The following is a 14719-nucleotide window of genomic DNA, read 5'->3' on the forward strand; positions in this document are numbered from 1 at the left end:
TAGTGTGTTGTTTGAACTCAGCTAGTTGTGAGGTTTGTAAACCACAGTTTATAGCTTCATGATGCAGCCAAGCCAAGTTTGACCTCATCCTTCTGTTTCATATTTCTGGCCCTCAGAAAGTTGCTGCAGCTTTGTGCAATTCAATAAAACAAAAACACTGCAGTTTCTGGTAATTCCCTTTTTGAAAGGGAGATGGAACAGGCAAACTACCTGCATTACAGGATCCATGAGGATGCATCACCAGGAACAAAAAAAAGCACAAATTGTTCTGCAAGACTCAGGTTAACAAATAGCTTTATTGGCCATTTTACAAAAGGATTCATTAGCTACCAAAGAAATCCCCACTGAGCCCTGCTATATGGCAGGCAGGGCGAAGCACCTGGGCAGCATCTGATTATGTGCTTGATGTGATGGGCTCTTTCAGGGCCCAATGTGAGCTGAATGTCTGCAGATCCACCTCATTTTCTGCCTCATCTCCCACTTCTTACCCACCACTGCTAGTGGTACCAATCTCCCCATCTCGAAAAATGCCCAGCCTCTTCCCAAACAGACCCACTGAGGCTCAAGGCTTGAATGTCTCTTTGTCTCCATTTATAAATACAGTTTCCTTGCCTCTCAGGGACTGTCAACCTCCAGGAAAACAAACCTATTTACATGGAGCCAGGCCGACTGCTCCTTTGGAAGGATCATAAATTAGATGCACAGAAAACCACCAGGCCCCAAGTCTACAGATGTCAAATTCATAACCTTGCTTTGCTCATGCCAATGGCATTTGGTTTCATCTTTTCTCCTGAAAATGCAAGAAGAGAACACATCAGTATGCTTGTTCCTGTAGTTTGTTTGCCTCTCTGTATTGCGTCATCCAGGTTTTTTAAAAAAGGTGCCCATTTATTTTCTTCTCGAAGTCCATCACCCCAGGCTGCTTAGAACACAGGCCGGCCACCTGTAGATCACACATCTGGATCCATGCCTACTTTTCTCACTGCCTGGTTGAGCCATATCTTGGCTAGTTGCCAGTAACTGACCCCATGTGGTATTTCCTAGCAGTTTATGGGGAGGCACTTAGATTATTGGCATCTCAAAGCTAAGAGCAACAGAAAACTAGCAGCCATCAGTGATTTCTGAGGAAGGAAGAAGTAACTGAGGGAGAGGGAAGAAGCTCTGGTCTATTTTGATGTGCATGAATGCAGATTATTACCAACCTGTAAGTGTTTTGGCTCACACATATCTCCAAGATTTTAAGTGTTATTTTATTTTTTTTCAATGATTTGCCAATTCCCTGCTTAACTTATCTAATTTTTCTCTAAACCAGAGGAGAAATACTCTCAGTTTAGACCGGATTGCCCAATCCAGTAGTGATGGAGGTGGATGGTTCAGAGAACCGGTAGCAAAAATCCCTGCCCCACCCCCTCTGCCCAGCCGAGCCGCGTGATCATCAGAGGCTTTTATTTTTACTTTTAAAAGCATTTTTTTCTATAACCTCTTTGGCCAAAAAAATGCTTTTAAAGGTAAAAAAAAGCCTCTGATGATTGTATGGCTCAGCTGGGATTATCAGAGGCTTCTAAAAGCATTTTTTTCTGCAACCTCTTTGGCCGAAGAGGTTGTAGGAAAAAGAATGCCTTTAAAAGATTCTGGCGATCCCAGCTGAGTTGCCTGATCGTCAGAGGCTCCTAAAAGCATTTTTTTCTGCAACCTCTTTGGCCGAAGAGGTTATAGAAAAATGCTTTTAAAAGTAAAAAAAAAAAAAAAAAAAGTTGGCCACGCCCACCCAGTCACATTACCCCACCACCCCACCAAGCCACACCCACACCCACAGTAACAAATTTTAGATTTCACCCCTGCTTTAAACCTACTTTGATTATTGTCTCTAAAAGTCAAGTTGCCTATGACTGGACTCCCTAGTGCAACTACTACAAAGTTGAAAGAGATCTGAATCAAGTCTCTAGCATAATAAGGACATGATTGGGGTTAAAGTTTGCCTGGACAAAGTTCCCCTAGATGCAATGACCTAGGAATCTTGTGAGGAATATAATTTAGGTAGTTTAAGACCTCACAAGTTTGCTCATTAATGCAAAATCAAAATGATAAATCTTGGTTTATAAACCCTATTGATCTGTTTAATCCAACACTCTAAAATATAATGCTTTGTTTTATCTTAAACATGGCATACAATTTAGCAGGTTGTATAATGTAGGCACTGAGAGCTAATCTAATACTTGGTTTGTCTGCTCCATATCAAATGAACAATCCAGAAAAGTCAGAGTAGAACGAAGAGTTAATACTCTTCCCAGATTCTGTGATTCTAATACACATCAGGATACATCATTCTTTTTAGTTGTTCTTGAGATCTTGATGGCTCTATCAGCTCTGTATGACAGCCAGCCAACCCTTCTCAGCCCATCCCAAGCAAGGGTCTTGAACCCCTCCTTCAATCATGCAAAAGAAAAGGGGAAATGTGGCAGTAGGAAGCCTTGTGCAGTCACCTCGTTGCGATCCCCTGTTGTCCGGCTGCGTCCTGATCCGTGGCCTCTGGATACCGTGGAACCCCTGGAGGAAGAGCTTCCTGTTGTAGAGCAATTGCTTGACATCTGACTCCGGGAGAGAAAGGTGGGCTTGTTGTAGGGAACAATTTCTTCTTCTGCCAAGAGACACCCAACAAGAGAGTTTAAAACGAACTAGAAAGAAGCAACAGTTTCTCTAGCAATGCACACCACAGCTGTATTGCAGTCTACACAGTTTTGGAAACAAGGATGGGATAAAAAGAAGAATAATCACCAACTCATCAATCATCCTTTTTTAAGTAAGTAGATGTTTGTGAGCACTCTCAAAATCATGAGATAACAGTTGTTGATTCATTTGAAGTCCTTGAATGAACATCATCCATACCTGTGATCATTTCAAATGGCCTCTAATTCCTGCTCTTATTAAAACCAACTTAAGAAGCAATTTCCAAGCATCTATCTTGGAAAAAATTCAGTCCAGAGGACTGGGCTCATTACAAGGAACCACACTAGAGATCCTACAGCATGCAATGGTCCTTATCAACTGCCTAATTCAACAAAGCTGCATTACAAATAAAAGTTGTGGGTCTTGGAAGAGATCCCCTAATCTCCGTAATTAGGTCTTGTGGAGATGCCAAAAAGTGAAGGTGAGTTAGAGGTGAGAAGAGTGATTCACTGTAGAAACCTCTGCTTGTAATGGCCACCTGCGTGATCTAGAACAGGGCTGTCAAACTCACGGGCCACTGGCTGGATGCATCACGCAATCCCACGTCCACACCCCGTTTAGCGAAGGGGAAAAAAGTTGTGATGCGTCACATGACGACACCGTGATGATGCAAGTTTAACACCCCTGATCTAGAATATCCTGTTTCCCTCAGGAATTCTTTACTAGTTTGGATCATAAACTGAACTAATACATCTCCTCTCCAAGTGCCTCAAAAACAGCAACTTGGGCACTAAGAACTCTGGGAACTGTAACTTCATTTGGGGACCTGAATTTTTAATGTATGCACAAACCAAATATCTTAGAAATTATTTCTCAGAGTTCCTGCATTCAGATTAATATATTTTGGGGAGTTGTGGGGATGGTAGGCTACTTCTTCTGACTGCCGGCTGCTTGCAATTTGGCAGTTCAAATCCCACCAGGCTCAGTCTTCCATCCTTCCAAGGTGGGTAAAATGAGGACCCAGATTGTTGGGGGCAATAGGCTGACTCTGTAAACTGATTAGAGAGGGCTGTAAAAGCACTGAAACTGAAATAAACTGTCCATTGCTCAAAGGACCAAGAGCAATCTGGTTTGCTGCATATGTCTTTATTATAGGAAGTCCTCTATTTACAACTACAATTGGAACCAGAATTCCCATTATTAAGCAAGGTGGTTATTTCAGTGACTCATGCCCAATTTCATGACCTTTTTTGCCATGTTGTTAAGCGAATCACTGCAGTTGTTAAGTGAATCACGTGGTCATTACATGAATCCAGCTTCCCCCACTGACTTTGCTTGTTGGAAGACAGCTGGGAAGGTCACCAATGACATTCGATCCTGGGATGCTGCAACCATCATAAATCCATGTCGGTTGCTAAGCACCTGGATTTTTACCATGTGACTGTGGGGATGCTGCTACGATTGGTTGTAAGTCAGTTTTTCAGTGTTGTTGTAACTTCAAATGGTCGCTAAATGAATGCTTGTAAGGTGAGGACTACCTGTATTGAAATCTACTGCAAACTGCTTTGAGACTCATTCTGTTGAAAGGTGAAACAGCAAATGAGCAGAAGCACTAAATTTTTCAAGTGGAAAAAGCAAGTGGATTTCAATTTTTTATATAACAATTCAATTTGCCAAGCCCCATGCTTGACCTTTCTATATATAGTAACTGCGGCAAAAAAGAACATTTCCAAAATGAAACAACAGGCCATCTTCCTTGAATTTTCAAGGAGCTCCAAAGTAGTCATCTTCCTTCAAAAGCAGAAAGCCCAGGAGATGGATGATTATTCATATCACTCCATATCGCTCGTGACTCCAGATCAATCTCGCAATCGTATGAGAAACGCTTCCTATGACCACCAATATTACCATCTCGGTGCTGTTGGTAGAGCTGGCCAGCCACTGTGCGATGGGCAACTTTCCTCTCCATAGCTGAGGAACTGTTGAAGTCTTTCTCTAAAGAAGGGTCACAGTCTAGGCATGGGGTGCTGTCTGGAGCAGAGCTGCTGAGATCTTCTGCAGGTGGTGGCAAAGGTGGTGGTGGCAGATCTGCAAGCAGAACTGATGATAAAGCATCCACTCTTGCTTTCTATGAAGCCCCTGAAATTTCTTCAGACGGTCCTCCAATACATTCAAAAGATTCATCTTAGAACAAGGGGTCTCCAAACTTAGCAACTTTAAGACTTGTGAACTTCAACTTCTAGAATTCCTCAGCCAGACATGCTGAGTTGAGTCTTAAACTTGAAGTAGAGTGTTGAAGTCTTAAAATTGCCAAGTTTGGAGAGCCCTGTCTTAGAGCATTCATCCTGGCAGCCTTAGGAACCTGAAAATCTCAGAATGGTATGTGCTGTACTCTGAATGGCGGTGTTTGGAGAATCAGATGGATAATGAAAATACTTCAGTTGTAGTTACTAAAAGAGAAGAACTGCTTGCTGTTATTAGCAAGAACCAGAAGCAAGTGGGAGAATCAGGACCAATATCAGCAAATGCAGAGTTTGTCACTGGCTAGCTGTCATTGCTGACTTCAGAAGTCCACCCATGAACGAGTATCTAGACAACCAGCAAGTAGCCAAAGACTTGGAGCAAAACAAAATGACTCCTGCCCCATACATGACCCCAGATGCTTGCAGGTGAAAAGCTTTAATATCTATAAAGGAGAATATTTGTAGCTCAGGGTTGAAATGAGGGGTTCTTGGTGCTGTCTGAGCTTGGTTGTTTTCTTGCAGATGTTTCATTACTCAGGTTGACTCAGCCTTCCATCCTTTCGAGGTAGGTAAATTGAGGACCCGGATTGTGGGGGCAATAAGCCAACTTTGTATAGAACAACATCGCTTAGGGGGGGGGGGCAAAAGCCCTAATAAGCAGGTATATACAAAAAAGTATGCAGGCTATTGCTATAATGCATTGTAAGCCGCCCTGAGTCTACAGAGAAGGGCAGCATATAAATTGGACAAATAAATAAATAAATAAATAAATAAATAAATAAATAAATAATACTCAAAGTAGGTAGCATCATCAGTGCTAAGACTAACACTGATGATGTTACCTAGTTTGGGCAAAGAAACATCTACAAGAAAACAACCAAACTCAGAGAGCACTAAAGACCCCTTGCTTTAATTTCTTCCATAAGTAGGATTTGACATTACCTTTGGGCCATGGGAATCATGATGTGACCTCATGAAATGGCCTGAATGCCCAATAAACACATCAAACCAAAATGGAAATCTCATGCGAGCATTGTGAGAATCTCAACATCTTGCAATTGTGACAAGGACATCACGTGCATGGATACACATTTTAAACATCACAAAACCAAACCAGGGTTGTTCTTGAAGATTTAGTAGGCATGCTACCATCCTGGAGCTCTATGTTCCTCTCTCCAGACCTAAATGCTGGCTTATTAGCCTTTTAAATAAGTAGCTATTCCTTGGTTCCCAATAGCTGAGTCCCAATTTAATACTTGCAATGTGTGGCTTGCTTGAGATACGAGACAGGAAAAGTTAAATTTGTTCCTGAAAACAATTGTGCAAGCAAGATTCTATAAAAGGAGGTGGAAAGCAGATGCTTTACAGATGTGAGCAGCTGCTTCTTGGTACACTTAAAAAAAAGGCATATGGAGGAACTAACCCGATTAGGTAATGGAATTAAGAAGATGCTATAATGAAAGGAATCAAGACAGTTTGGTATAGTGGTTAAAGATCTGAGGCTAAAAAAACAGGAGACTGAATTTGAATCCTGCCTTAGGCGTGAAGGCAACTGAGTGACTTTGGGCCAGCCATTCTCTCTCGGCCCTAGGAAGGAGGAGACAAAGGCAAAAAACTTCTGAACACATTGCCAAGAAGACTCTCTATAGGCTTGTTCATGCAGTCACCAGGAATCAAGAGAACAGAAGGAGATTTAACACTGTATAGCACAAACTTGGGAGTTACCTCCTTGTTTCTTCTCTCGACGATAGTGGCTGGACTTGGATTTCTTTTTGCCTTTTCCTTTCTGACCCAGAGGAAGCAAAACATCACCAAGGCTGGAATGGGTCTTGCCTGCCAGTAAAAGCCCAATGTCAGTAACAACTTAGCCTTCCCCACCAACTTATTGGCAAAGCTCAGAATTACTCACCTGTGCTAAATGGATAAAAAACACAGGCAAAATATGCACATTATGCTAAGCCATTATGCGATATGTTGGATTTTGGTTTAGGGTGTTGGGTGAACTCCATCATAATGGTTGATTTCTTCAGGTCAACCTGAATGCCCCAAGCACTTCACCTTTTAGCCTCCCAATAACCCATGAAATAGGCCAGTGATTTTCATGATATTGACTACAAGGGGATTTTGAACCTGGTCCTCCCAGTCTAATGAGCTAAGCACTGCACCATGAAGACTCTCCAAAGTCTCAAAGGGAATTAATCTTCCTCAGCGCAATTACAGGTAGTCCTCAATTTATAGACTGTTCAAAGTTATGATGGCTCCCCCCAAAAATACTTAGGGCCAGGTTTCAAAGTTTTGATGACCAGGCCCCCATCACAGTCACATGACCACATTTTGAGCTCTTGGCAACTGGCCTGCATTTATGGCCATTTCCCATGGCCACATGACCACAATTGATTGTTCGTAAGCAGCCCAGAACCATTGAGAGTGAGTTGATAGTCATATAAATCCTCCCTCCCTCCCTCTCTTGTCTACCCCAACATATGGGAGGGAGCATTCTGCTTCCCTTTCACCTTTCAGCTCCAATCCAGGAGCCCTCAAGCAGTCGCATTCACAACCATTCACAACCCTGCGCATGCACAAGATGGCGGACCTCCAAGGGGCTCGCTGATGAGGCCGATGAGGGAACGGAGGACTTTGGGAATGTTGGAGGCCGATTTAGCGATCTTGGGCCCCACATTCAGCATGCCGAAGGTCTGGCGGTTTGGATGAGCCATCCCTGGTCGGGATCGGCTTGTGGAGGGCAGAGCCGCGATGAGGAGTTGCGATCGGAGCGCTGTGAAGAGGGCGGTGGTGGCCTCCAGGATGACTCTGCAGCCGTGACGCCCCGCAGATCGGGCGATCTATTCTGCGGCCCAACCAAAGGAGGTGAAGGAGCTAAGGGGGTCAAGAGAGCCAGATGGAGAGCTGAGGGTGCCGAGGGAACTGTCTTCAGTGACCCAAGCCCCCTATGATGCTATGGTGGCCGGAAAAGTGATCAGCTGCTGGAGGGGGGTGCGGGAAGCTGATGGCGTCGAAATCGGCGCCCGGAGGCTCTTAGACCACATCAAACAGTCATTTAGCCCAGACTTGAGAATTGGGGGTGTATGGCCCAGCTGTTAACTGAGGTTTGAAAATCCCCCTAAATGGACCTGGACCTGGGAAGAGCATGGCAGAGTCTGCCTGAGAAGACGGGTATGATTTCGGGGAGGAATTGGTCCGGAAAATCGAAAGGTGGTTGAAGTGATAGAGGGGGATTGATGAATAGCCATCTGGTCTCCCCCTTGGATTCACTCTCCACCTTATGAAATGGCCTTCCCCTGTTGCTGCCTGGACTCTCTGTTTGTGGTTGGGTCATTTTTGCCATCACCTCTGACTCTGGGACTTTACTATCACCCTCCTTGGACTTATTGCTGTTTGATCCTTATCTCCTCTTTGCTGCTGGTCGTTCTATCCCTGCCTCCCGATTTCCACCTGTTGACCTTGGCTCGGGGGAAGGGAGATTGCAGGTTTGGAGGGAGAAGCTGAGAGTCCTGGACAATGGCTGCTGCTCCATCTGCAGGGAAGGAGTTGAACTCTGTTGGCTTTATGTCATCCAGCCGTTGTGAGAGAATGGCTGTGGCCATCTGCCTGCACTGCAGCTATTTGATCCGGATGCCCCATTGCTGTGAGAGAGGGAGGGGCCCCAGCTTTACTCATATCCAACTGTATTGCTATCTCCCGCCCCTAGGACCATCGCTGACACCCAGAGTTACTCTCTCCTACCTCGTCACACTTATAGTATATGGCTTACACCTCGGCGGATCTGCTTGCGCTGCAAGATGCTCCCCTCTCGCGGCGGTGGCCTTCCACTCTATCGAAGGCCTACCTCAAGGACGGGCTTTGGAGCCCCGAGAGATGGCATGTTCTAAAGCGGGGATTGAGGGGTTTTTTAATTAGGGTTTTTAATGATTTTTTAAGGGGAACCAGGAGGGCGACCAAGAGGGATGGGGGGGGGTAATCCAGCAAGGTCGGAGCCAAGCCCGGCACGGGGTAATGGTTTGGAGGGTGCAGGACGAGGGGCTGGGGAGGTGATGGAGGGCCATCCTAATGAGGGTTGTACTATCAGCACGGTGGATGGGAGGGGCAGATATGGCGGGAGCAGGGGGCCATATCATGTGCCGGGGGTGCGCACTGGCTGTTTGAGAGCAACTGCACACCCCGGTCCCCAATGCTCCTCTCAGGTACTAGGTTGCACAGATACTCAGGATCTGGGTCTTCGGCTGATGCTGTGCAATGCCAGGTCCGTGGTAAATAAGGCCCCCCTCATCTACGATCTCATACAGGAGGGGGGAGTGGACCTGGCGAGTATTATGGAGACCTGGTTGGGCCCGGAGAGAGGGGTCCCTCTGGTTGAGATGTGCCCACCAGGCTTCAGAGCATTCCATCAGCTGAGGGCCCAGGGTAGGGGCGGGAGGTTGGCGGTTATTATTAAAGAAGGTCTTGGTCCGAGGGAGACCACTGTGCCACAGATTGCCGGATGTGAATCCCTCTTTGTGAGGTGGGGTCAGGGGGTTCAGATGGGCTTGTTGCTAACGTATCTGGCTCCCTGCCGCGTGGCAACGGCCCTACCCGAGCTACTCGACGTGATAGCCACGGTGGCAGTTGATACACCGAGGCTTATGGTCATGGGTGATTTCAACTTGCCATCTGTTGGTGAAACATCCGAGATGGCCTGGGAGTTCATGGCTTCCATGATGGCCATGGATCTGACCCAGTTAGTTCATGGCCCCACTCACAGGGGCGGACACACTCTGGACTTGATTTTTATCTCTGGCCAGTGGTTGGGTGGTGTTCTTATAGGGGATATAGAGATGGAACCCTTGTCATGGACAGATCACTCACTCCTTCGCCTGGACCTTCAAACCGCTACACCCAGCCGCAGGGAGGCGGAACCAATAAGGTAGGTCCGCCCCAGGCCCTGATGGATCCAGATAGGTTCCAGACGGAGCTTGGGCCATTTCCTGAGGACCTGTCACATGACTCGGTCGATGACCTGGTAGCTGCCTGGGATTGGGCGGCTAGTAGGGCTTTAGATCGAGTCGTGCCTTTGTGGCCTCTGACCTGGTGCCGATCCCGTGGGGCTCCATGGTTTACCGAGGAGCTGAGGGAGATGAAGTACCAGAAAAGACGCCTAGAGAGCAGTTGGAGGGCCAGTCTCGCTGAATCTGACCGAACACTGGTAAGGTCGCACATTAAGTCCTACCTAGTGGCGATAAAGGCGGCAAAGTTTAATTACTTTTCCGCCCTTATTGCATCATCAGATAATCGTCCAGCTGCCGTGTTCAGGGTGACCTGCTCCTTGTTACATCCGGGAGTGCGGGAGGACCCCCTGGAAGGCAGGGCCGAGGAATTTGGACAATATCAGTATGACAAAATCGCACAGATCCAGGGGGATTTGGATTCTGACTGGGTAGATTCGGGCAGGGTGGCGAGGAATAGTCACCTCTGGGAAGAGTTTGACTCTGTGACCCCTGATGACGCAGACAGGACTTTGGGGAGACTTAGTGCGGCCACATGTTTGCTGGACCCGTGTCCCTCCTGGTTAGCACTGGCTTCCCAGGAGGTTACACGAGGCTGGCTCCAGGGAATTATCAACGCTTCATTGAGTAAGGGTTACCTCCCCACGGCCTTGAAAGAGGCGGTGGTGAGGCCTCTCCTCAAGAAGCCTTCCCTGGACCTGGCAGTATTAGCCAACTACTGTCCCTTCACTTTGTGGCGAAGGTTATTGAGAGTGTGGTGGCACAACAGTTTCCACAATACCTGGAGGAAACGTCTTATCTAGATCCATTCCAGTCGGGCTTCAGGCCTGGGTACAACATGGAAATGGCATTGGTCGCATTGGTAGATGATCTCTGGAGGGCTCGGGACAGGGGTTGCTCCTCTGTTCTGGTCCTGTTAGACCTCTCAGCGGCTTTTGATACCATCGACCATGATATCATGCTGCGCCGGTTGGAAGAGTTGGGGATAGGGGGCACCGTGTTACGGTGGTTCTCCTTTCTCTTGTACTGGTCACAGTTTGTGTTGGCGGGGGGGCAGAAGTTGACCTCGAGATGCCTCATATGTGGCGTGCCTCAGGAGTCAGTTCTCTCGCCCCTTTTGTTCAACATCTATGTGAAGCTGCTGGGTGAGATCATCCGTGGCTTCGGGGTGAAGTACCACCAGTATGCTGACGACACCCAGCTGTACATTTTCACCCCGGGCCACACCAATGATGCCCTTGAAGTGATGTCCCGGTGCTTGGAGGCCATGTGGATCTGGATGGGGAGGAACAGGCTCAGGCTCAACCCATCCAAGACTGAGTGGCTGTGGTTTCCGGCATCCCAATATAGTCAGTTGACTCCATCACTGACTATTGGAGGCGAGTCCTTGGCCCCCAGGGAGAGGGCTCGCAACTTGAGCATCCTCCTGGATACACAGCTGTCCTTGGAGGAACATCTGACGGCTGTAGCCAGGGGGACCTTTTATCAGGTTCGCCTGATCCGCCAGTTGTGGCCCTTCCTAGATCGGGATTCCTTGTGCACAGTCACTCATGTCCTCGTCACCTCTTGCCTGGACTATGTCAATGCTCTCTACATGGGGCTCCCCTTGAAGAGCACCCATAGACACCAGCTGGTCCAGAATGCTGCCGCGCGGGTAGTTACGGGAGCTGCATGGCGCTCCCACATAACACCTCTCCTGCGTGAGCTGCACTGGCTCCCAGTGGTTTTCCGGGTGTGCTTCAAGGTGTTGGTTATCACCTTTAAAGCGCTCCATGGCATAGGACCTGGATATCTTCGAGACTGCCTACTGCCACCAATGGCCTCCCACCGACCCGTGCGCTCCCACAGAGAGGGCCTCCTCAGGGTGCCATCGGCCAAACAATGTAGACTGGTGGCCCCCAGGGGGAGGGCCTTCTCTGTGGGGGCACCTGCCCTCTGGAATCAACTGCCCCCAGAGATACAAAGAATTCAAGACCTCGGTGCCTTCCGCCGTGCCTTGAAGATCTTTCTTTTCCAGCAAGCCGGGCTGGCTTAACACTTTTTTAAAAAAAATGTTTTTAATAGCTTTATTATTGTTCTTTTAATTTTGGCGCCAAACATATATATATCTTTTAAAATTGATTTTAATGTTTTTATTTATGTTTTTACTTTGGCTGTACACCGCCCTGAGTCCTTCGGGAGAAGGGCGGTATATAAATTTGAAAAATAAATAAATAAATAAACCAACCATTTTATACTAAATATCAGCAAAATATAAATCTTATATATAAATAAATAAATAAGATAAAATGATAGACAGACAGACAGACAGACAGATGATAGATAGATAAACCATGTTTTTGCTGAAAACTAGTATTTACTTCTGTTTTTAGCAAAAATTTCCCATAGCAAACAATGGGTTTACTCAACAAGCATGACATTCGCCTAACAATTATGGTATTCACTTAACAGTCAATCAAAAAGAGTAATAAAATCAGGTTCACACGTGGATGATCCACTTTACAATTGTCATGACTTAGAACTGTAAAAGGCCCCATTACAGTCATAAATCAGGACTACCTGTCACTACAAATATTTTAATATTCTCGTAACAGGAAGCTAATTATAAGGAGAATTCCCTGATGTTCTCTTCAAAGACAATGTCACGGCCATCCCTGTTCCTGTGATGCTATGGGACACCTGGGAAGAGGGAAATGAACTCACCTTGACCTGGGGAGTCCACATTCTCTGCACTATGCGCTGGCGTTTGGCTCAGGTTACGTCGGTGACTTTGCCTGGGAAACGCGGCTTCTAACCTCTCTTCAGGCAGGTTTAGATTGGGATTAGACTGAGTCAAGGGAGGACTTGAGGGTCTTGTCAAGGGACCTGACCCATTGGGTAACCGCCTGGGAAGCAAAGGAGCATCAGATTAAATGGGCAGATTTTTGGGATGTCCCAATTTTCTAATCACTTAAATGTAGAACATTATCAGAAGTTTTTGGAGAATAGGCATGGCTTTAGACCTCAAATAGTATGCATGAGCAACATCAAGATGACAGCCCCTGTCTGCTTTCTATTGTACTAAATACCGGAGGGGGGGGAAGGAGTCTTGTGTGCGGTGGGGTTATTTCCTTACTTAATAGATCTTCCTCCTTTTTTCCAATACATCAAAAGAGCTAATGGCACACATTGATAAGAGAAAGATGAATTTATAGAATATGATCGAATAGGGTCAAGTCTATACTAGCATTCAAACTTAACATCTGCCTAAAATGACCCTTCTCTTGCCCAGTCCCAGCCCATTTCCCATAGCAAAGAGACACAGAGATGTTGATCATAAAGCTTCTGCAGATCATTAGGAGAAATCTGGAATCTGTGAGGGCCACGCTAAAGGGGTCAACATAAGCCTAGACTGCAGACTTGGTGAGCTCATACCTGGGCAGATGTGGAATCTCAAACTGGTGCAGTCTGGGAATATCCTCTGAAACTCGCATCTCTTCCCGTGGCGAGGGAGTCAGGGTGGCCGTGGACTGCTGTCCATAGGAATTTGCAGGAGAAGAGGCATCGTTGCGAGGTGGGGGAGGAGGACATTCTTCTTCCTGGATGTTCTCCATTAAGTAGGTCCTCTCTGGCAGAGGTGGACACCATTCCTCCACCTCTGACCTATCAAGGTTCATACATTGTTCTAAACCATGACTTATTATAATCATGGTTTATTGAATATATGCTTGTTCATATGTAATATAAAGCCATTATAATTCTGACCTACACTTATTCATACATCATGCAACAAACCAAACAAAACACGTTGTGGATATATTGATGCCTAAAGTAATCCATCCAGCAATCTATATGGCTGTCAGCGGACTAAAACATGCTTAATGTAGTTACTAAATTAATTCATTTGGGCTCACACTGAACATTGGGCCATCAACTGCTACAAACTACAACCAAAGCAAAGCAAAGCGAAACCAAGCTTAGTGCATTTCCTAGGTTTTCAATGAGCTTAAACTCAGCCAATAAACTGGCCCGAAAGACTAGGCTCCCAATACTCAACTAGTATCCTGATTGAAGACATGCATGCTCCTTGTAGCATCAATTTTATAAGGGAGAAGAAAGTCATAGGTGGACAGGCATTTAAGCGTTCTGAAGGTTAAAACTTGATTTTTGAGTCAGTTGAGGATATCCTGCATGGAACTATTGACTTCGAAACTGGCGATACTGATTATAATTATTTTCCCCCTCGTACGTATTGCTCTGTTCATAAGCAGGATATTACGGCAGTCTGTACTACAGGAAAATGCATTACTTCTGGAAAAAGCTGGTCAAAATTCAAATGCAAATTCAGCCTTAAAATGAACATGAAACCCACTCTTCAGTGCCAGCTCTCTCAGCAGAGAAAACACAGTAAAATACTGCAATTTCCCAGTCCTTGGATGGCCCTTACGTGAGTTCTAGTTCTTCTTCCTCTTCTTCTTCTCCTTCTTCTTCCTCCTCCACATATTGGCTCAGCTCATTGGCAGATGGTGGTGGGGGCAGCACTTCTGTCCAGTTGAGGGATGGTGTTTTTACTGGCTTCCCCATCGATTTCTGTTTCCCAGGTTTAGCAACTACAGAAACAGAGAAGTTAGACCTTCCATTACGGTAAAAGACTTTGGTTGCAAGCCTAGTCCTATCTGCAAAGAACAACTCTTATTAAAATTAATGAACCTGAGTGTTTTCTTAAAGTGGCCACCTAATCCTCAATATGCTAAGCTTGATAGTTCTCCTAATCTTCCTGCAGCAATTTGTGCGTCTCTTGAACAAGATGTTAGGCATTTTTATGGTACA

The 14719-nt window shown here is 46.0% G+C and overlaps 1 protein-coding gene across 6 annotated transcripts in view; it reads right to left on the minus strand.

Annotated features, from left to right (window-relative positions):
• Window positions 1-277: 277 nt before the first annotated feature.
• Window positions 278-14719, minus strand: part of ROBO3 (roundabout guidance receptor 3) — a 311028-nt gene continuing 296586 nt past the window's right edge. For 4 of the 6 annotated variants that reach the window (XM_087875620.1, XM_087875619.1, XM_034421887.3 and 1 more), the window contains 7 exons: window positions 14337-14499; window positions 13325-13552; window positions 12614-12795; window positions 6636-6743; window positions 4576-4755; window positions 2484-2638; window positions 278-790 (listed from right to left, as the gene is read on the minus strand). In XM_087875620.1, the coding sequence (XP_087731746.1) occupies window positions 779-790; window positions 2484-2638; window positions 4576-4755; window positions 6636-6743; window positions 12614-12795; window positions 13325-13552; window positions 14337-14499 (1028 nt within the window). In that variant the 3' untranslated portion in view covers window positions 278-778. The remainder of the gene's footprint in view (window positions 791-2483; window positions 2639-4575; window positions 4756-6635; window positions 6744-12613; window positions 12796-13324; window positions 13553-14336; window positions 14500-14719) is intronic. The other 2 variants (XM_087875621.1, XM_034421888.3) reach the window with 1 other exon arrangement.

The sequence above is a fragment of the Pantherophis guttatus genome, chromosome 9, assembly GCF_059756535.1.
Source record: "Pantherophis guttatus breed Tessera chromosome 9, ASM5975653v1, whole genome shotgun sequence".
NCBI classification, from domain to species: domain Eukaryota; kingdom Metazoa; phylum Chordata; class Lepidosauria; order Squamata; family Colubridae; genus Pantherophis; species Pantherophis guttatus.